At 33.0% G+C, this 22108-nt stretch overlaps 2 protein-coding genes and 1 non-coding gene across 14 annotated transcripts; 1 reads left to right on the top strand and 2 right to left on the bottom strand.

The window, feature by feature from the left end:
- Window positions 1-676: 676 nt before the first annotated feature.
- Window positions 677-783, top strand: LOC121211969 (small nucleolar RNA R71). Its single transcript, XR_005907183.1, has one exon. It is a non-coding gene; the product is annotated as a small nucleolar RNA R71 (small nucleolar RNA).
- Window positions 784-3269: 2486 nt separating this feature from the next.
- On the bottom strand, window positions 3270-5880 carry LOC107935757 (pentatricopeptide repeat-containing protein At3g12770). The gene has a single exon (XM_016868370.2). It carries the CDS (start codon window positions 5783-5785, stop codon window positions 3587-3589), a length of 2199 nt encoding a protein of 732 aa, XP_016723859.2. The 5' UTR covers window positions 5786-5880; the 3' UTR covers window positions 3270-3586.
- A 1703-nt stretch (window positions 5881-7583) lies between these two features.
- LOC107935766 (elongator complex protein 5) lies at window positions 7584-17568 on the bottom strand. 12 transcript variants are annotated; one of them, XR_001694265.2, is made up of 14 exons: window positions 17432-17568; window positions 16621-17073; window positions 16421-16532; window positions 13870-14089; window positions 13683-13775; window positions 13370-13542; window positions 13200-13246; window positions 11667-11736; window positions 11165-11391; window positions 11000-11086; window positions 10375-10450; window positions 9999-10241; window positions 8982-9117; window positions 7793-8627 (listed from the first exon to the last, which is right to left on the bottom strand). XR_001694265.2 is itself a non-coding variant. In XM_041082707.1 (13 exons), the coding sequence occupies exons 4-12, from the start codon at window positions 14034-14036 to the stop codon at window positions 10048-10050; spliced, it is 1134 nt and encodes a 377-aa protein (XP_040938641.1). In that variant the 5' UTR covers window positions 14037-14089; window positions 16432-16532; window positions 16621-17073; window positions 17432-17568; the 3' UTR covers window positions 7793-9117; window positions 9999-10047. The 12 variants fall into 12 exon arrangements, 6 of the variants coding, with proteins under 6 accessions (XP_040938641.1, XP_040938639.1, XP_040938643.1 ...); XM_041082707.1 differs by having other exon boundaries at window positions 7793-9117; window positions 16432-16532; XM_041082705.1 differs by having other exon boundaries at window positions 7793-9117.
- Window positions 17569-22108: the final 4540 nt, after the last annotated feature.

Below are 22108 nucleotides of genomic sequence, written 5' to 3' on the forward strand. Positions count from 1 at the left end.
CTTTCTGAGATTAGCTTAGGAAGCTGACCTATTTGATTCTCGAGCCCTTGAATCAATGGTTGCTGATTTTTAAGCGCTGTTCAGTGTTTTGGAAACGTGTTTCTGACACCGATATGAATTTCGTTAGCATCTCCTCAAGGTTCGACTTCTTCTCCTACTGGTAAGGTGGCTGTTGAAAACTTGGAGGGGGTTGTGGTCTTTGATTACCTTGACCACCCCAAAAGAAGTTAGGATGGTTCCTCTAACCTGCATTGTAAGTATTACTATAGGGGTTATTCTGAGGTCTAGAATTGTTACCCATATAGTTGACTTGTTCGTTATTAATGCTAAGGTCGTAGGTTAGGTATTCTAGATTATTCATTCCTCCTCCACTTGTGTCACACTGCATCACCGGATGTACCTGCGATAAACACATAAACCATTAATCTTTTTATTTAAGAGCTCTACCTAGTTTGATAACATGGTGACCGTGTCGAGGTTGAAAACACCAGCGGCTTTTGTCGGATTTGTCCTCATGACTTGCCACTGATAATTATTCAGTGACATCTCTTCAATAAACTCATAAGCCTCCTCAGGTGTCTTGTTATTTAGGGTATCACCGGCAGCTGCATCAATCAGTTGTCTAGTTGAGGGGTTCAACCCATTGTAGAAAGTCTGAACCTGTAACCATTAGGGTAACCAATGGTGGAGGCACCTTCTCAATAAATCATTATACCTCTCCCATGCATCGTATAGGGTTTCTAAGTCCATTTGCACAAAGAAAGAGATATTATTCCTCAACTTTGCCGTCTTGGCCGGCGAAAAGTATTTCAACAGAAACTTTTCGGTCATTTGCTCCCATGTAGTGATGGACCCTCGTGGTAGAGAGTTCAACCACTGTTTAGCTTTATTCCTCAATGAGAAGGGAAATAACAAAAGGGGAATGGCATCATCAGAAACGTCATTAATTTTGAAAGTATCACAGTACTCCAGAAAGTTGGCCAAATAAGTATTTGGATCCTCATCTTGCAAACCATCAAACTGAATAAACTGTTGGATCATCTGAATGGTGTTCGACTTTAGTTCGAAGTTATTTGCAGCAATAGCAGGTCTCACAATACTCGATTCAGCCCCTGTTAAATTAGGCTTGGCATAGTCGTACATAGTGCGAGGAGCAGGATTTTGATTTACAGGATTCGCGGTAACCACAGGAGGTAGCGGATTATTCCGATTTTCAGCCATCTCCTCGGTAATGCTGGTATCTTCCTCGTGCTCTTCCTCTATATACTGTAGACTCCACCTTATTTCTTTACGATTTTTGCTAGCTATGCTTTCAATTTCGCTAACAAATAATAGAGCTCCTGACAGATTTCTTCTAGTCATAAACTAAAGAAACCTGCCATAAGCAAATAAAAGAAAAATTAGTAAATTAAAGTAAAAATAAAATGCAATAAAAATAAAAAAATGGCTAAAGTAATAAAAATTAAGTGTTCCTAATATTTTAGTCCCTAGCAACGGCGCCAAAAACTTAATGACGTCACGAAACTAAATAATATTTTGACTAAGGCAAAGGCACTTATCGATTAGTAGTTAGCTATGGTGAGTTCAGAATATCATATCCACGAGGACTAAAAGTACTAGTAATAACTATCTTTCTATTATTTAGCCTATAATTAAAGAGATTTCTTTTAATCTAAAATTAAACTAATTAACTATGAACGTGACAGAGATCGAATTGGGAAAATACTTAAGAAAACCAATGAGAGAGATAATACCCAGGAAAGAATTCACCTAGACTTCACTTATTATTCTGACTCTGAATCAAATGATTTATTCACTTGTCTTGATCCGTAGAAATCTCTAAATTATGTTAATATCTCTTTCGAGACTAAGAACAACTGACTTTAGGTTAATTAATTGAAATCTCTTTCTAATTAAAACCCCTATCGTCGCATTAACTCGATCTATGGATTCCCTTATTAGATTTTACTCTAATCCGGTAGATTTATGTCGTCCTATTTTTAGGATTGCATGCAACTCCGCTAAATTATGCTAGATCTACTCCTAAACAAGGACTTTTGCTCCATTGAATAAGCACATCAAACTTGGATTAATATCTTGAAAATATTAAGGCAATGATTAAGAACACATAATTAAGATTAAGAACAAGTATTTATCGTGTAATTCAGATAATTAAATAATAAGATCCATCGTAGGTTTCATCCTCCCTAGGTATTTAGGAAGTTTAGTTCATAACGTAAAAGGAAAACATCTCAAAAATAGGAAAACAACAAAACATAAAGAAACTCAAAAACTTCGAGAGAAATTGAATGAAAATCTTCAGTCTTGAAGGAGATCCTTCTTCCGAGCTGAATCCGTTCACGTTCGTCGAGTAATTTCTGTGTTCTACTCTACGCGTCCTTTAGGTTTACTTCTAGTGTGTTTATATAGACTTTAGAATGCTCAGGAACCCTAAAAATTAGCTTTTTTCACGTGTTTGGGAAATAGGGAGTGATATCGACACGGGCTACCACATGGGCGTGTGGCTAGCTCGTGTGGCTCACATGGGCGTGTGCTCAGCCCGTGTGGAAATGGTCTTGGCCGTGTGGATCTTTAAATCAGCCTGTTTTGTTCGTTTTTGGCCCTTTTTCTGCTCTTTTTATTTCCCTATGCTCTTCTAAGTATAAAACATGAAATTAAATGATTAAGAGCATCGAATTCACTAAATTAAATAATAAATCACCGAAAAACATGTTGCATTTATGGTTTATCACCTAGTAATCAATACTAACTCACTTTCATATTTTGGTCAATTTACACTTTTAGTCCTCAAACTTTTTGAAATTGTGATTTGGTCCTTTCATCACATTCACTCCTAAAATTATTTTCATAAATTCCCATATTTAATATCACTTTATTTTCATAATAATTCATTTATCTCACAAAATTTTTGAATTTTCTCGTAATTTTACTATGTTCGCTACCAAAATAATGTCATGTGTCTAATAAAAAATTTTAGGGTGTTATAGAAATCATTAACAAATGGACTTAATTGATTTTTAGTTAACAAACAAGAGCTAAATTGAGTGTGAATTATATCAAGTAGCTTAATTGATTTTTTTTAAAATTTCTCTCGAGAATTAGAAATCATTAACGAATGGACTTAATTAATTTTTAGTTAACAAACAAGAGCTAAATTGAGTGTGAATTATATCAAGTGGGTTAATTGATTTTATTTTTTTTTTAAATTTCTCTCTAGAGTTTTTATACATATAAGCCTATATTTTTTTGGCCAATAAAAAACTTTCATATATGAAAAAGAATTACAAGCAAAAAGAGTAAAACCTAAATAAAAGTAAACAATATATTAATCATATATAAATTTGAATTTTCATCCTTTTACTTTCCATAATCAAAGTGTTGGTGATACTTCTTCGGTATATCTGTAAGCTTTGGTTGAATGTTTGGAGCAAAAAAAATTAACATGAATTGGTAAACCTCCCCCCCCCCCCCCCCGACCTAATTCACCTCAAATCGCACCAATCTAGAAATACTTGGCTGAGAGAGAGACCAGAATGGTGTTGCTAACAGTGAACAGCTTGGATTTCTACCAATAATCTCCACAAGAACAAACTCCATCCTTAAAATGATGAAAACGGTTTGCATCCCTCACAATTATTTCTCTGTTAACAAGCTTTGAGATAAGCTTGGTGGCTGAATGACAATTAATACATGCCCGCAGATTCTTTGTAATCCTAAGTGCAGTTCCTTGTGCAGTACTTATTAGCCCAAAGGCAATTGCTAGCCTTTCACTGTGATTGCATAGGGTTTCCTCCATCTCTTCCTCATTCAAATCATGCAAGGAAGAATTCCTATCTAGAACAAATCCAGCTTGCTTCAACCTCCTTTCTAATGACTCGAGTTCCTCAAAAATCTCCTTCGATCGCGGGTGCGACTTGTCTCCTACACGGAATGCTTCAAGTTTCCCGTTGATCTCAATTAAGCTATATCCAAGGTCCTTGCTCAGTCCCTTGTCCCTCATCAAAACTCGTATCTTGGCGACACGATCCCACATTCTGGCAGATGCGTAGAGATTGGAGAGCTGCACGTAATGCCCTGTATTATAAGATTCTAGTGAGAAAAGCCGTTCTGCAGCATATTCTCCGAGTGTGACATGGCGATGAATCTTGCAAGCACTTAGAAGAGCTCCCCATACAGATACACCTGGTTCTATTGGCATGTTCATAATAAAATCATAAGCTTGATCTAGATAACCAGAACGTCCAAGAAGATCAACCAGACATGCATAATGCTGGTGACGGGGCTCGATTCCATAGTCTTTCATGCAGTGGAAAAGTTGCCATCCATCCTCCACAAGACCTGAATGGTTGCAAGCTGTGAGAAGTCCAAGAAAAGTGACAGCATTAGGGGAGACACCAGATTGCTTCATCAAATGATAAAGGTCTAAGGCTTCTCGCCCCCTACCATGCAATCCATATCCCACAATCATGGAGCTCCACACGACAACATCTTTATCAAGTGTTCTATTGAAGACCATACGGGCCATATCAACATTTCCACATTTTGCAAACATATCAATGAGAGCTGAGTTGACAAAAACATCATCTTTGTGCTCACTTTTACTGATATAATTGTCCATCCATCTAGCTAAATCAAAAGAACCAACTTGTGCACAAGCTAAAACGGCAGACCTGGCTGTTATTGAATCAGTTTTGATATTATGGGCAATCATATCACGAAAAAGTTTGACAGCTTCCTCAGCGTAACCATTCTTTGCATAACCAGAGATCATGGCATTCCACAAAATTAAATTAGGAACCTTCACTAGATTAAAGAAGGATCTTGCAACCATTACTTGCCCACATTTTGCATACATAGCAGTCAATGCAATGAGCAAGTCAGGCTCCAATTCAAGACCCATCTTAATCACACAACTATGAATCGATTTCCCATGTTCCAAATCCTCTACATCCGTATGCGCCCTAATAACGCTAACAAGAGCAATCCAATCTGGCATTACACCCGTTGACCGCATTTCATCAAAAACTCTCAAAGCCTCTATAGGCTGTCCATTCTGAGCATACCCCGAAATCATTGAAGTCCAGGAAACGACATTCCTGATCTCTAACCTATCAAAAACAACCTTGGCACTCGCAATTTTTCCACATTTTGCGTAAAATGCAACAACCCCATTTTGCACAAATACATCCTTTTCAAACCCAAGCCTAAATATCTGCCCATGAACTTGTTGCCCCATTCTGAAACTTGGTATTCCACCACAAGCTTTAAGAACATGAGGGAGTGTATAACCATCAGGACTAACCCATAAAACTTGCATTCTGGAGTACATTTCAACAGCACTAGCAAATAAATTATACTTAGAGTAACCCCTAATGATAGCATTCCATAAAAACACATCAGGGTCGGGAAATTTATCGAACACTTTACGTGCATAGCTGATTTCCCCAAAGTTTACAGCTGCATTTACCAATTTCGAGACTAAAAACCCGTTTTGTTGTATACCAAGGAGGAGTAACTTGGCATGAACTTGTGTTAAGTTTATTTTGTGGGATGAATTGTCGATTAAATTGGCATAAAAGGAATCGAAATTGAAGTTGTGAAAGATGGTGGGATTATCATTTGAAGACAAGTGTTTGACAAAATTGAATAGGGTGGAGGGAAACTTAAATGACTGTTCGGTTGCCAAGTAAAACGGTGTGAACTTTGTGGGATAAATAGAAGAAAAAGGGTGCGATATTTTTGTAAGGAGAGGACTTGACGCCATAGATCGTCATTCTATTTGCCGGTAGACCATCTTCCTCTTCAAATAATAGTGAATTAAAATTTTGTATTCCTTTCTCGGCCTTTCGGCTAATATATATATTTAAAATGAACTAAATTGGGGCCTTCTGTGACAGCCAAATTTTGGCTAATCTCTTGCAAGAAGTTAAAAATACCCTTCCACAAAATATTTGCATTTTAAGTCTTCCGATTTTCTAATTTTCTAATTTTCAATTTGGTTTGTTTTCCATATTACAGTATTCTCAATTCCCTTTTTAATAAATTTAATTCCAATAACTTAATATCATATTAATAATCTAAACCGTTTATACTATCATGTAAAATTATCAAAATGTTTTATATGGCAAAATTATTATTTTACTCTTCTTTACTGAACCTTGATCACCATCGACACTTATCATATTTAACGTTCATAAATCATAATTACACACCGATATGAATCCAATTGTGGTAAAATTTGCTTTTATGCCCCTTTTCAATGACAATGGAAGATTACACTATACTTTTCTCTTTCATTCAATTTAGTTCAGAACTGAGTTTCTTCAAGCACGCACACTCTCCAAATCACACTTATATCTGATGAATACTATTTAGCTAAGTCATGTATTTTGGGGCAATATGCACTTCTAGTCCTTTTTATCTGAATCTCATTTTCACAGCCTTCTACAATTATTTCCTCTCCCATAAAATATTTCCAAATTTATTTTCGACTTTATCAGGATTCTACTATGTCCAATCTTAGAGCAGTGCCTGCTATTATATCGAGCATTTTCGGGTGTCACATTCTAATTTTGAACTTTATTTCTTTACTTCACGATGATCGATAGGCTAGTCCATCTACTATAATTTGAAAAAAAAATAGTAATCCTCATACTTTATGAAAACTGAAAAACTAGTCTAATTGTTGATAAGTATACAGATTTTATTTTTGCTAATTTACTATGTATAAATTTTTTATTTATTAATTTTCTTTTTCTTACATATAAATTATTAAACTGTTAAATTTCAAGAGAGTGACTTAATAACTAAAATTTGGACTAGCTTCTTAAAAGGAAATGAAATTCGTAATTAAATTATAAACAAATAGTGTTCTTGAAATGACTCTGAACAACCTAATATTCAGCCTCTCTTAAAGACCAAAAATTATAACCAATTAATATCCTTGGCTGAACATCCTAAATTTTGTAATGTGCAAAATACTTTTCTTTTCATGACCAAAATGATTGATTGTGTAACTATTTCAAACACAAATATAATAAATACATTAAACATGTAACTTCTCTCGCTTCTTGTTTGTTACACATAATTATTACTTAACGCCTTATCATAACCGAAATTACCAAGTCTAATTTTTACCGACCATTTTTGAAGAACTTAGCTCTTTATCTTGACAATGAATAGTAACTTTAACCATTTGATAATCAAATACTTTCTACTAATGAAACAATCATTTTCAATTTTCGCAAATCCAATAGATAAACAATGTTGCTTCCCCTTTTCTTACAATCGCAGGTGTTGTTGCAATGTGACGAGGCATTATATAGGCATTGTCATTTTGGTTGTCGCAGGTCAAGCACATAAGCATCTCAGCTTCTCATTCTTTTGTCCGTATTGCATCCCATAATTTGCTATTTGCAAATAGGTAGCACTAGAGACTTTATACAGGGAATTTTGGATTTGAATCTTGGTATTATTATCAAATGTTACCAAGCTGAAGGAGGCATTGGCCACTCAAAATTTTAAAAATTCTCATTAAGCACCCCAAAACTTTTGAAAATTTTAATCAAACTTAATGTTAAGATGATATCTTCCTCGATTCTCTACTTCTATCACATGGTTTGAAAAGAATGAAATCTTCTTTCCTAGTGTGAGGTTGGAGCACCGTTTCTCCTGGAAGATTACTTTGGTCACATTAGCAGCAATTACAAAAGAAAAAAAATAGGAGAATTTTATTAAAAAAAAATAGGAAAAAAACTAACGAACATAAATATAGAAACATAAGCATCCATTTTATAAATTATAATAAAATTAAATATTTAAACCGATTCAAACAATTTTTTAACAGACTTTTTATCCGGTTCAATCCTCTGGTTTTATGGTACTGGTTGAACCGAATAAATCATCAATTTTCAATTCAACCGGCCGGTCCAACCTGATTCTGACAACCATGGTTGCTACTGTTGTCAACTGCGATCCCTTCCATTTCCTCATGAGAGGCTCACAAAGGGGAGTTAAAAAACTTTTGCCAACTTCTCTATTTCCATGGACAAGAAAGCTTTAGCCCACGAGTGATCTTTGCTGAAAGATAGATCAAAACCCCAGTTGTTTTTCATGTATGCTAAGCTATAGACACAGCCCATTACTTTCCTTATTAAAGGCAACTATAGTTCTCAAGGATATTCCATCACTAATTCAATGTTTGATCCCCCCCCCCCAAAAAAAAAAGATAATAATAAGAAGAAGAATATGGTGAACTGTAAAAGAGAACATGCGAACTTAACTATAAAGTCCGTCCTCAAACTTGGCCAACATTGTGGATGACAGACAACCCATGGCAAGAACTCCCACCCACCTTACAACATTTCCAAACTCCACATAGATAGAAAAGTCTATGAGACAGGATTTTTAGGATAACGGTCAGATTCTTCCTCGTAATATTATTGAATTCAACCTCAAGTGTGCCTCAGGAAAACCTAGGATGAGGTGAACATTACAAGCCTCGAGACAACAATCCTTTCATTCTAAATTGCAAAATTTTTCAAGCTCCTCCATTTAGAGACAGCACGAATGACTCTAGTTAGCTTGTGGTGATTGACATAGTAGAACTGCAATATTACAGTGTAGTTCCAGTTAGTTCATATTAGTTCTCTATACACTAATTAATACTCCAATAACATCATTTTAACAATTTGGAATAATTTTTTAGTTGAAGCTAATTTTGTAAAATATTTGAGTTTCTAAGTTATACCATAATATGAAAGGAAAGGGAAAATACAATGTAAATTTTTTTGTTTAAAAGAAACTAAGTTAAACTGAATCATTTGTCTCCCTCCGGAGATTTCTAGTCTTTTAAGCCAGGATAACCAATTCTATAATATGATCTAACAAACGCAATACTAGGTAACAGATGAAATGGTTTACAAGGGTTTTCTGTTGAGGTGGATGACAATGATACTTACTTGGCAATGGCATGTGCTAACGTGGTGGTCTCATGAAAATTTGACTTTTGGGCTCCCTGCTCTTTTACTAAGACTAAAAGAGTAATCATATTGGGAATAAATTTCTGAGCCTCTATGTACTTCTAAGGAATGTAACCTGCAGCATTGACAGTTCAAAACAAGTTACTACAGTGGCAATCCAACTGTACTTATGAAACAGAGGTAGAAAACAAAAGTCATTTACATCAATAATGTAGTAAAGCAGAAAAATAATTCCTTCAAACTAGGAGAACAAACTCATCATCTTTTCCACCCAAGGTACCATCAAACATGTCATATTGTCTCATACTGTCTCATACTGAACCTATTTCAATCCAGAAGTTGGAGTCGTCTATTCCCGAGCACGAAGCTTCCCATTATTTTGGCTATACTTTCTATTTTTACTATTTCAAAATCCTCAAGTTCGGAGGTAAATCATTCAGTGGCTTCTATAGAGTGCTAAAACTGTGGTGTGTTACTAATGCCTACCCATCTAGACTATCTGTTTTTCGCAGCTATATAAACATTAAATGTTCGTTAATTGACTCAGGTGAGAGAGAATTCTTGAGGGGCATAAAAAATGGAGGGAAACAAATGAGATTTGCCAAAGCCTTGAAATCAGCTGCTAAAGCCAAAAGATTTTGGTAATAGGAATAGTGAATACAGCAACAAAAATTGTAAGAGGTTATTTAAAACTGTAAAATGAAAAAGAAATGCCTACAAGATTGGATAATTCTATGAGCTAAGACATGGACGATAAAAGTTTTGAAAAAGGCAACTCTATTTGATCAATAATAAGTAATGTATAGTGGTTGTCAAGTTAAAAGGAAAGAACAAAACCAATGTTTTTTTTTTTCAGTCAAAATGAAGTTTTCTACCCCATTCTTCTGCCTTAGCTAGTAAAAGATTTACACCTTTAAAAGAAAAAGGTTTCTTTATGTAGATGGTAATGCCTGAGAGATTTAACTCGTTCATAGTTGAAGGAAGAGAAAAAATTACCAATTTGCAATCAGTGCATAAACCAAATCAGCAAATTGGACAAGCATAATCAGATATCCAAATCATCATCTGGGTCCTCATCAGAATCAGGCATCTCATCATCTGAATCACGGTAATAAATAATCTCACCACTGCCGCAGTTCTCGTTTGTCTGCACATTTTCCACTGCAGCAAATGGTCTCTCATGTTTGCCATCCACCAGAGATCTTCGGCCATCATAAATTTGTATGGGTTTACCATTACCTAAAGCAAGCAAAGTGAGCACGAGAGATTCCAATGCTATTGAAGCCATCAAATGATGTAAAATGAAACCTAAGACAAGGCAAACAGAAGCTAAAGTCTAATAGCACAATTATAACCCCTCCATATTTTCTACCTTGGTGTTCAAAAGGAAGTACAACATTAGCCTTATCAATTCTCTCTTTCTCTGACAACTGAAGACTGAACTGGACCTGTACAAGAAACATTAATTCATCCTCAAATGACAGCTCCAGACTGAACTGGACCTATAAAATTGAAACTTGATAAATTGTGCTCTGAACTCTTGTTTTGCCAGAGCATGAAATTAGAAAATAGGTCAGCATTTTTGACGCATAAGCTTTTATTTTTATTATAATATTTTATTATTTTAGTTTATTTCATAATATTTATTTTCAGTATTAGATATGTTATAGAAGGATAGGGTCCTCAGTTATCTTTAGGGTTTAAAGTTAGGGTTAGGAATAAAACTTTATTTGCAAGAAAGAAATCCTATATAAATAAGTTGTAGGTTTTACAGCCATAGTTATTATTCTTAATTTTTCTTTGAATTAATATTTTCTACAATCATCTTTCCAATTCGTTTGTTCAGTCCTAGTTCTTTTAATTGCTGCTTTCTTCCCCAATCCACATCAATTTTTCTTTATTGTTGTACGCTAATTTTTTGAGCAAAGAAAAGATTTCTTGCAGGTATAAAAAGAATAAGATGAAAAGGCAAAGAGAGAGAGAGATTAAGCTATGACCTTTGGCACAAGACCCTGATTAATTGCTCCTTCAGATGGCAAAGATGTAAAGTTGATGCCTGACAGCTCAATGTGAACTTCCTCTGACTACATATAGGTTTAAAAACTATCATGTCAGTCTGCTGCTATCTTAACCAGGAGAGAGAGAGAGAGAGAGAGACTTACCATCACACGGACCCGTCCATTTCTCTTCTTAAATCTAACATGAAACTTTCCTTTCTTGGAGTTATGCTTGATCAAAGAGAAATTTTCCAAATCACCTCTCTGTCCATTTGCAAGTTGATGTGATGGTTCTAAACTTGCCACTATAGATGACAAATATTCCAGAACAGCTGTAACCCTAGCCTCATGAAGGTCTGAATGTAATAACCAAAAGATACTGGAAATCTGATCTGCAAACATCAACAAATACCACTCAGAGAGCACCCAAAAGGACTCATTACAGGTATCACTTATACCACCCATCAATTTCAAAAGTATCCACTAAAAGCCAGGAACATTCCCTTTTAAAATCAAGAAAGGAATGTGTTAAAAACATAGAATTTTGCAGACAGAACTGAAACTATTCCAAGAGAACTAAAGACAAACCACATGTCTACGAAAGTTGAGAAATTTCAAACCGAACAATTCCAGGGAGAAGGATTGTAGCAGAAAAGTATAAACAAACCATGGCTACGAAGATTGCTTAAAAAGCGTGCAACTGATGACACAGGTGCATGTCTCAACATTTCATCGACCTAGCAGAAATAGAAGAATGCAATACAATCAGAAAAAGAAGAATACCACAAAAGGTAGAAAATTGGAGGTGGAAATTCTAATAGCATGCATTCAGCGTAGACTGGACTGAAAGCTAATTTCATAATAGTAGGTTTCTAGAATTACAAGAATCTCTTCTATTTTACCCAGTGTAGAGGGAGGGTTAATTTCTTAACCCTTTTCTAACAAGAATTTCCATAGTTAAATTTAAACTTATCATTATTAAAGACTTAAAGTCCCGTAAAGCTAGCAATTGAGCTAAGGGGAATCTTCTCAAGTAGAAAAGTTAATCAATCTTCCTATTAACAACTTTCAAGTCTACTTCAATCCAAATTGCATTCAGTGATTAAACATTTTGCACTATAATAAAAAAACCATGCACGATCAACTTAATAACAAGTATGCAGAAATAAATGAACATAGGGTTTACTATTTTTTAAGCTCTGGCCATCCTATCTGCATAAGTGGCAACTCAAAATTCAATACAATTTAGAACATGGTAATGAGCATCAACCAAGACATTGCAACCTTCAATGTCAAGGTGTATGCCTAGCAATTGCACCTTAGCGCCAAATGATAAAAGCACCCTAGAGCCTTTAGGGAAAAGTACATTCGATCACACATGCACACCTGGTGCATCTAGATACACATTTCTGTAAGGCAATAGGTGCAAAACAAAAACCCAACTAATTCAAGTTCTATTAGGTTTCTTTTTCCTTTTAATTAATGCACCTTCACTAGTAGGAGGGGATAATTTACTTCATAATATTTGAATACCCGACAACAGGCAAGAACGACATGGGATCATAAGGAAATCATGCAGATCGGTCTATTAATGAAAAAAAAAATTTGCACCTTTTGTAGATAAGCTGGATCACAATTTAGAGTTTATTATCATAATTATATATGTCAACCTTGGTATATAAATGGATAGACACATAAATCTTGTGCCTTACTGCATTTAGGCAAACTCTTTTTTTAAATTTTTTGCCCCTTGCACCTCAGGAAATAAAAGAATTTTAGCACCTAGAATGCGCCTTGTGCCCTTGACCATACAAATTCTACCTATCAGTCATAATATTTTCTGGTACTTTGTTGTTTTAGAGGAAACTTCCTTGCACCTTCTTAAGAAATAAGACATGTTAAACAAGATTTCTAGACAAAATTTCGTGTTCTTGCGCATATTAGAATAGCATATTAAACAAAATCATATTAAGCTCCAAACTTCTTGATTGTACTCCATTCCAAGCTACAGATAATTCCCAGCTAGACATCCAACAAAAATATTTTGTAAGAAATATTAATCATACAACGCCAGTATGCTTACTTGGATTTTGTCTATACTTTACATTTTTTTTTCTGTACATTGAAATTTTACTAGTTAAAAAAAGTTCAAAATTCATTAAAAAAATCAAAAATTAGCAAACAGGATAAAGAGGATTACCGAATCTATGGCAATAGAAAACCGGATTTTTCCACCTCCTACCAGTCCTACAAACAATCAAAAGCAACAATAGAAAATACCCAACAAAAACCATAAATGAATTTACTCAACAAACAATCAAAAGCTTATGTTGATCTTTCAAACTTGAAAAGGATTTACAAAAGATTTACCTTTGCCAAGTTCAATAATTGAATTGTACAACTTATCCATATGTTTCACTTCCCTAAAAACAATAGCAGTACTCGAAACCAAAACTTCATTGGAAAGAGCCGTGAAGTTTCTACTCCCTGCTAATTGATCCTTCCAACCAAGTGGATCACTGTAACAATCTAAAATTTGAATCCTGAAATGTCACCCAAAAAGATTTAATTAAAGGAAATAAAGCAAAACTCGTGCAATTTTATAGCTTTAATTTATCAAGAAATTGATTAAATTCCGTTTCTTCATTTAGAAAAAAAAAATTAGAGCAAAAAAGAAACTCACTGTTTATTCGATGAAGCGATGTCAGTTCCTTTGTTTTTCAGCAAATCCAAATAAAACGATGGACTCCGGGAAAATGAAACGACGACAAGGCCTCTGCAACAGATCATAACTAAATAATTAACCTAATTTCAAGTTAATAAAGGTTAACAAAACGATTTTCCCAGAAGAAAATAAAAGGAAAGCGAACCGTGACTGCGATTTTCCTGCCAAAATGGAGGAGAAGAGCTGAGAAAGCACGTGAGAAAACACTTGTAAGGCAAAGGGAGAAGCGACGGAGTCCTTGATGGTGAGCGCAGGCGCCAGCTCGCCTTCTAGAGCTCCGTCTCTTAGTGCCCTGCAAATTGATTCCGCCATAGCTACTGGCTTTGGTGCTACTGAGTTGGGTTATTTTAGTGTGTCCAAAAACCCTAGAGGAAAATATTTGAGGGGGTTTTACAAGGGATGAGGAAAGCTAAACAATGCAAATTGATAAATACGGCTTACAAAATGATGTTAGTGTGGTATGTGTTGAAAAATAAATAGGAGTGTAATTTTTATTAGAATGTTTTAAAAATTATTAAAAAAATTTAAATGTTTTAAAATTTTTAAAATTATTTATTTTTTATAAAAAATTAGGGTAATCTACAAAAATTATTTTAAAAATGTTACGTTTTAGTTAATTATGTTATTATTTTGTTACGAAACTCTATCGTTAAGTTCCGTTATCTCTCTAATGATAATTCTACGTGGCGGTCCAACTAGATTTTAAGTACTAACTTAGATTTCTAAATGAGATAAAAATTAATTTTTAATTAAAAATTTAATTAATTAAAATTTTTAAACCTAAACATTAACTAAAAAAACTGTTCATATTCACTTTTTAATTTTTCTTCCATCTCTTCCTTTTTTTCAATGGGTTTTTTTTTCATTTGACTAGAAAAACTATTATTAAGATCAAAATAGTCAAAATTAAATTGACTGCTTCGTAAAAATGGATTCAATGGAAGGTTCAAGTATGTCTTCTTTATATTCCTTTATCTCTTTTATTCAATACTAAAAAATAAAAGATTAAATTTTTTATTGTTTAATGAAAACCCTAAATTAAAATTCTTGATATTTTCTTCTACTTTTTAAAATTTTTTGTAAACATGTATTTTATTTTACGTCAATAGACATCCCATAAAATGCAACCGGAAACATGTTTCATTCAAGCTAATTTTAAAATTTTCAGAAAATAGTTGTTACTTTCACTGTTCTTGTTCCTAATTATTATATTTTTTAGTTCTTTTGTAGTTCTTGAATAATTAGTTTCTCAATCAAATTTTTTCTGATCAGAATCAACTTGTATGTTCATAATCTCTTTGTGGGTATTCCAGATTATTCTTTCTTATTTCTGATTTCAACTATTTTGATCTTAATAATAGTTTTTCCAATCAAATAAAAAAAACTCATTGAAAAAAATAAGAGACAGAAGAAAAATTAAAAAAAGGAGATGAACAGTTTTTTTAGTTAAAGTCTAGGTTTGAAAATTTTAATTACTTAAATTTTTTTAATTAAAAATTTATTTTCATCCCATTTAGAAATCCAAGTTGGCACCTAAAATCTAGTTGTACTGCCACCTACAATTACCATTAGAGAGATAACAGAACTTAACGGTAGAGTGATCACTTCATAACAAAATAATAACATAAATGACTAAAACGTAACATTTTAAACATAAATGACTAAAATATAACCTAAGGCAAACAAAAGTGACTATTTTTGTAGATTACCCAAAAAATTATTATTCTTATAATTTTTGAAAATTTTATATAATCTTTGAATTAATTAAATCCTCATAAAATAAATAATAATAATTAAGTCTTCCATATTAACATTTTTCAAGATCAGATCAGCACTTAACGGTTTGTTAGGAGTCTTAACAAAATGACAATTTAGATGGTCCAATTGATTGTTATTTTTTATTAAAGTTTAATTTATCGCACATTTCAATCAGTGACCTAATTTATTTTCGAATTATTTTCAAAGAGATGAAAATTTGCAATTGGGGGCTCCGATTGGGAGGGGAAAATTTGCGATTAATCATTTGTTATTTGCTGATGATTGTATCATGTTTGATGATGCCTCGGTGGAGGGGGCCCATGTTGTTCAGAACATTATCAAGGAATATGAATTAAATTCGGGGCACCAGGTCAATTTCGACAAATCGTTTATTTATTTTGGTGCGTGTGGGTCACTCCGAGAGGGATACGATCACCAATGTTTTGGGTGTTAGGGTGGCTACAAATCCGGAAAAATATTTAGGATTGCCAATGATGATTGGGAGAAATAAGAGAAGGGCTTTTGCTGATTTTGTGGATAGGTTTCGGAGGAGAATTGAAAGTTGGAGTTTTCGTTATCTTTCGATGGGTGGTAAAGAGGTGTTCATTAAGGCGGTTTTGCAGGCAATTCCCGTTTATGTGATGCAATGTTTTGCCCTTCCGAAAACTCTGTGTCAAAAATTAGAACTTATTATGAACAAGTTTTGGTGGTCTAACAATAAGTCATCTAAGGGTATTCATTAGTGTGCTTGGGCTGACCTTTGTATGCCCAAATCTGATGGAGGGATGGGCTTTCAGGATCTATTTTTGTTTAATAAGGCATTGCTCGCTAAGCAAGTTTGGCGATTGATATCGAAGCCTGATTGTCTTTTTGAAAAAGTTTTTAAAGCTCGTTATTTTCATTTTTCAGATATTATGGCTGCTAAAATTGGTTCTTACCCCTCTTTTACCTGGCGGAGCTTATGCAACGCTCGAGAGCTGATTTCAGATGGGTTGCTCTGGCGTATCGGTAGTGGTGACTCTGTGAACATCTGGAATGATCCTTGGTTGCCTGGCCTTGGTAATAGTAGACTTTCAGTTTAGAGTACAAATACTAACTAGACTGTTGTGGGTCAATTAATTGATGTTAGATCGGGTACCTGGAATAAGGATATCATCTATCAAATTGTTGATGAAGAACAGGCTAATCGTATCCTTAAATTCCTCTTGCTGGAGCTGGAGCACCGGATGTGCTTGTGTGGCATTTTGATGCTTCCGGGGAGTACTCGGTTAAGAGTGGGTATCGTGCTTTACTCACTACACACAGGTATCCTAGTGATTACAATATGGAACCTATAGCCAGCTACAAACAATTCTACAATTTGCTATGGGAATTACAGATTCCTGCTAAACTAAAAATTCACATGTGGAGGCTTTCTAAAGATTTCGTGCCGCATTTCAACAATCTTCTCAAACGGAGATTGCAGGTTGTCAATGTTTGTCCCCTTTGTAAGGAAGCGCCGGAGGATCTTGGTCACTTGTTATGGTCCTGTGACGTGTTGAGGCATTTATGGCTCTCTTTGAATCTCCCATTTGATTGCAGTGTTCGTACTCTGGATGGTAAAAATCAATTAATGAACATTTTCATCAAAGTTGATGCGGATACCAGAAAGCTTTTAGTTATTTCCCTTTGGGCTACTTGGTTTCAGCGAAATAAAGTGGTTCATGAGGGAACGCAGTTTGTTTGGCAGGACCTCGTGGGTTTTGTGAAAAGGCTATGCTTCTGCTTTAAGTGTGAGTAGAGTTTCCATAGTTAGTCCTACAAATTTTGAGTCTGTGGGGTGGAGACCTCCGGATCCGGATGTGCTTAAGCTAAATTTTGATGCCTCCTTTCAAAGTGCATCTCATACTTCTACTGTGGCGGTTCTTGCTCGCAATGATTCGGGATTAATTATGGGAGCGTGTACTTACCCCTATGTTGATGTTGCCGACGCGTTTGTTGCAGAAGCTAGGGCCTGTGAACGTGCTCTTCTCTTTGCAATTGACATGGGGCTTTAGGACGATCATCCTGGAAGGGGACTCCCTCTCGATTATTAAAAAGCTTAACACTGTCAAGGATGATAGGTCCATTCTTAGACCCATTTCTCTGAATATTCGAAGACTCGCAGATTTTATGGATGGAGTTTCTTACCAGTTTGTCCCCAGGAGTGGCAATCGGGCAGCTCATACTTTGGCACTAGAAGGGCGCAGGAGGAATTCTCCTTGTTTTTGGGTTGAAGAAGCACCTATTTCTGTCGAAGTTTTGGCGGCTTCGGACTGGTTGGACTGGAGTCGCCGAGGATGAGTGGTTTCTTATGGGTTTTGATGTTTCGGAGAAGGTTCCTTGAATCTCCGTTGTTTGGTTTCTCAAAGCCGAGTCTTCCTCTTCATTTGGTTCTGCGCGAGTGTTTTTGTTGAGCAGCAGAGGAATGATTTTGCTGGTATTCATTTGGTATTTTCTTTGGAGGGTGGAGTGTTTTTCTTTTTTGGTTTTGTTTTATGTGTGCCTTTTCCTCTGTGCTTGAGTGGTTTTGGTGCTTTGTGCTGTCTTTTCGTGTGCTATAGTGTTTTGTACTGTTTTTTCGTGTACTGTAGATTATTTGTTGTTTGACACTTGGCCCCTTCATTTATGAATATCAGTTTTCTCGAAGGAAAAAAAAACCTAAAATATTATAAACTTAAAAATAAATTAAATCGCAAGGCTCAAACTTCAAATATTAAAGTCTAAATTTAACCTATATTTAAAATATACTTTTTTTTGTTCATACTCATTTTTTTATCTAATATATTTTTTACGCACCATCTAAATATTAGAAGATTGTTGGGCTTCCACAAATGGTCAAATCGTTGAAGAGGTCCAATTATATCTCAATGCCTCTTAGAATAATTGTGCTTTGTTTCTATGATCATTTATATCTGTTTTACTATATTTAAATTTATAATTAATTCCGTTAATTAATCAAATATCAAATTCAATTAAGAAAATATTTTAAAATTTAATTTTAAAAAAATTAATATTACTATAAATATGATTCGTGCTTTAATATCTTTTAAATAAAAATTTTAAATAAACTAAATTAAATTACTGCTTAAAATAATCCATATTATTTTTAAAAAACCACTCTCTTAAGAGAAACTATCTTCTCCTTTTGAAGATTTATTATTCATTTATATATATTTTATATATACCCTTTTTTTATAATATGTCATTTTCATAAAATTTAATACTAATAAAACATAATCTAATACGATCTGTGATAACATTTTAATATTTTATTGATAGTGAATACGATTATTCTTTTATTTTAAAAATTATTTTTCTTGTCACTCTACTGGCATGGATATTGTTACCAATATAAGAAGACATAAGTTTAGGTGTGCTGAATGATATTATCTTCCTATTTATGGATTGAAGAGAGACTATAAGTAATTTTAAATATTGTATAAAAAATTATTAAAAAATTATTTTTATTAGGAAAGATACTGAAATCCAAACTCAATAGGAATATACCCATTCCATCTGGTTTAAGAATTAAGAACTATTTTGGCTAAAAAAAATTAAGAATTATTTATTGAAAAAAAGAAGAGGAAAAGAATTATTCCCAAGGTTCCTACCCACCACCGTAACCACACGTTTCTTTTAGATGCAACCATTACCTCAATTCTTTTTTTTCTTTTGCTAAACAACAAAACCACGCCATTCTTATTTGGCTTTCAAGTAGAGGTGAGCATGGCTGGGCCGGGCCGGGCCGGGCAAAATTCGAATCTGGTTCAACTAAAAATTCAGGTCTGTTTGTTAGGCTCGGCTTGGCTCAAAAAATGGGCTTAAAATTTTACCCAAGTCCGACTCGGATAAAAATGTTAAAACTCGAGTCTGACTCGACCCACTCATATTAATTTTTATATTATTTTTTATATAATTTTAAAATATATATAATATATCAAAAATATTAAAAACATCACAATAAGTATTTCCTAACAAATTAAAAATAAATTTTGAAAATAAATTTTAAAAATATATATACCTAAAGAACATTAAGGTAGATACAATTTAACAAGCAAATGTCTCTAAAATAATAACAAAATTAACAAATATCTTTAAAATAATAACAAAATTAACAATAAAATAAGTTTTATACAATATCCAAACAATAACAACAAAATAGTAGCAACATAATAGTAAAATAGTAGCAAAATAGGGAGAAAATAACAAGAAAATAATATTTAAAAAAGTATTTTTTTTTGTCTTTTAGTGGATTTGGGCCGGGCCAAGCTCGGGCAAAAAATGTCTTACCTGAAGCCCGACTCATTTTTTAAACGGGCCTTATTTTTTTGTCTAAACCCATTTTTCAAGCCTATATTTTTGCCCAAAACCTCCTACATTTCGAGCGGGCCTTCCGGCTGGGCCAGGTCTACTTTCAAGTCACTCTCAATTTCGATATTAAGTAGATTAATCTCTTTCAAAAAAATTAAAATAATCTATATTAGAACTGTAAATAATATCTAATATAATATTAGAACTGTAAATTAAGATCTATCATCTCAAATCATCAAGAATAAAACTAGATGCAGAAACGTACCTGAATTCATCGATTTCTTGAAATTTACGGATCTTAAGGCTTTGATCTTCCAAATTTGCACACTAGTAATCTAAAGAATGCGACTCTCTCTTTTTTAAAAGATGGGATATTAAAAAAGTTAACTTGTATGTAATTTGGGGAACATAACCATAATATATATAACTTTGGCACATTAGCCATAATTCCTAATTAACCCATCATTAATTAGAAATTGATTAGAACTTAATTACTAGACTATCTAAACATATTTGACCCATACTATACTTTATTTAATAATTAAAGCCCAATAAAACTTAACCAAATTAGATCATTTTTAATTTGGACTAACCTATCATGATAGTAAATAATAACATATAATTACCCTTATTATATATGTGATGTCCATATTTTCTAATAATCTAATCCTGTCAATTTTGAAAGCGAACAATTAAGTAAAATTAATCATGACATTAATATTTTTTTGTCAAACTTACATAAATTAATTGGTATAAATACAAATTTAGCTCTCATAATTTACACATTCTATCAATTTGATCATTATTTAAAAAATTTAGTCCACAATATTTTTATAAATGTATAAATGTTGAGATTAAATTTGTTGAATTTTTTAGAATCAATGACAAATTAACAAAATATTTAAACATGGAGGGCTAAGTTTATTATTATACCAATCAAAGTTATACATACTTGATAAAAAACATTAACTTCGTGATAAATTATCCTTAATAACTCACTTTCAAAATTGATAGAGATTAAATTAGAATATAAACATATATTTATAAAAAATTTATGTAGGAAGCAAGAGTTGGAATAACAAAATTAAAGTTTTAAAATTTTTGATGTCTTATATTTAAGTCCTCATTTTATTTAGAATTTAAATTGTTTTTATAAATTTTATATAAAAATATACAAGACAAAAAAAACATTTATAATGATATTTTTATTTTTAAAATATAAAATATTCTTTTTGACATTTACTAAGTGAGTTGGTGTCCTAATTTGTGATACCAACTCAATCAAATATTTTATATCAGTAAAGATTCGTGTTTGTACTTTTTTTTTTAATGTTAACTTTGGTTAATGAAGTTTTGATTGAAAAGACAAAGCATAGACCATGGAAACTTTGATATCTCAAGTACAAATCCTATCAAATGCAAATATGATGCGCAAATTCTCTTTTAGATTTATTTTACGTGTTAATGTTTTATTATTTGTCAGGCATGTTCAAATTTATTTGGTTTAGGACGGTATGTATTTCAAATTTTTTAAATTTAATTATGCTTTGTACTAATTTAATTCTAGTTTTAGTTATTCAAACATGTTTATTTTGTAATTATAATTGTAATTATATTTGTGATTGCGGTTGTACTTGTAATCTCCTTAAAAAAATGTCAAATAAATTTTGAAACATTTATCTATCCATATTATTATTTAAGTGTGTGATTGAATTAAGGTAACAAGTCCACTCCACACCAACTCAATCAAGAAAATTATTAAAATAACATTATATATTTTAAACAAATTATATCATTATTAGCGTTCTTTTATCTTTTTCTTATTTTTAAAAGACTAATAAAATATTGTAAAATATTGATATTTCAACTCATATCACCAACATTTATAAAATAGTTTTATACCAATTCAGTCAAAGCTTTATTTTAGTATTTTTATACATTTCATTGTAATTACGCAAATTGTTTCACTCACATTATTTGTATATCTATACTATTATTTAAGTGTGTGACTGAGTTGGTATCTTATTAGAACTGTAAAATAATATCTGATATAAAACTTAACAAACCATAAACCAGAATATATCATATCAAATCATCAATAACAAATCAATAAAAACTAGATGCGGAAGCGTACTTGAATTCATGGATTTCTTGAAATCTTCTGATCTTATGGTTTTGATCTTCCAAATTAGCACACAAGTAATTTTGAAAATGTGACTCTCTTTTCTAAAGATGGGATATTAGAAAAGTTACATTATGTGTAATTTGGGAATCATAATCCTAATATATAACTT

Source organism: Gossypium hirsutum, chromosome A12 (assembly GCF_007990345.1).
Source record: "Gossypium hirsutum isolate 1008001.06 chromosome A12, Gossypium_hirsutum_v2.1, whole genome shotgun sequence".
In the NCBI taxonomy this organism is placed as follows: Eukaryota; Viridiplantae; Streptophyta; class Magnoliopsida; order Malvales; family Malvaceae; genus Gossypium; species Gossypium hirsutum.

Bases quoted from the DNA above. Each gene is read 5' to 3' on its own strand.
- LOC107935766 (XM_041082707.1), bottom strand. From the start codon at position 14,036: ATGGCGGAATCAATTTGCAGGGCACTAAGAGACGGAGCTCTAGAAGGC. The intron at 13,776-13,869 runs GTTCGCTTTCCT...GATCTGTTGCAG, and splicing joins GCAGGAAAATCGCAGTCACG to AGGCCTTGTCGTCGTTTCAT. The intron at 11,087-11,164 runs GTAAGTCTCTCT...ACCTATATGTAG, and splicing joins ATGGACGGGTCCGTGTGATG to TCAGAGGAAGTTCACATTGA.
- LOC107935757 (XM_016868370.2), bottom strand. From the start codon at position 5,785: ATGGCGTCAAGTCCTCTCCTTACAAAAATATCGCACCCTTTTTCTTCT.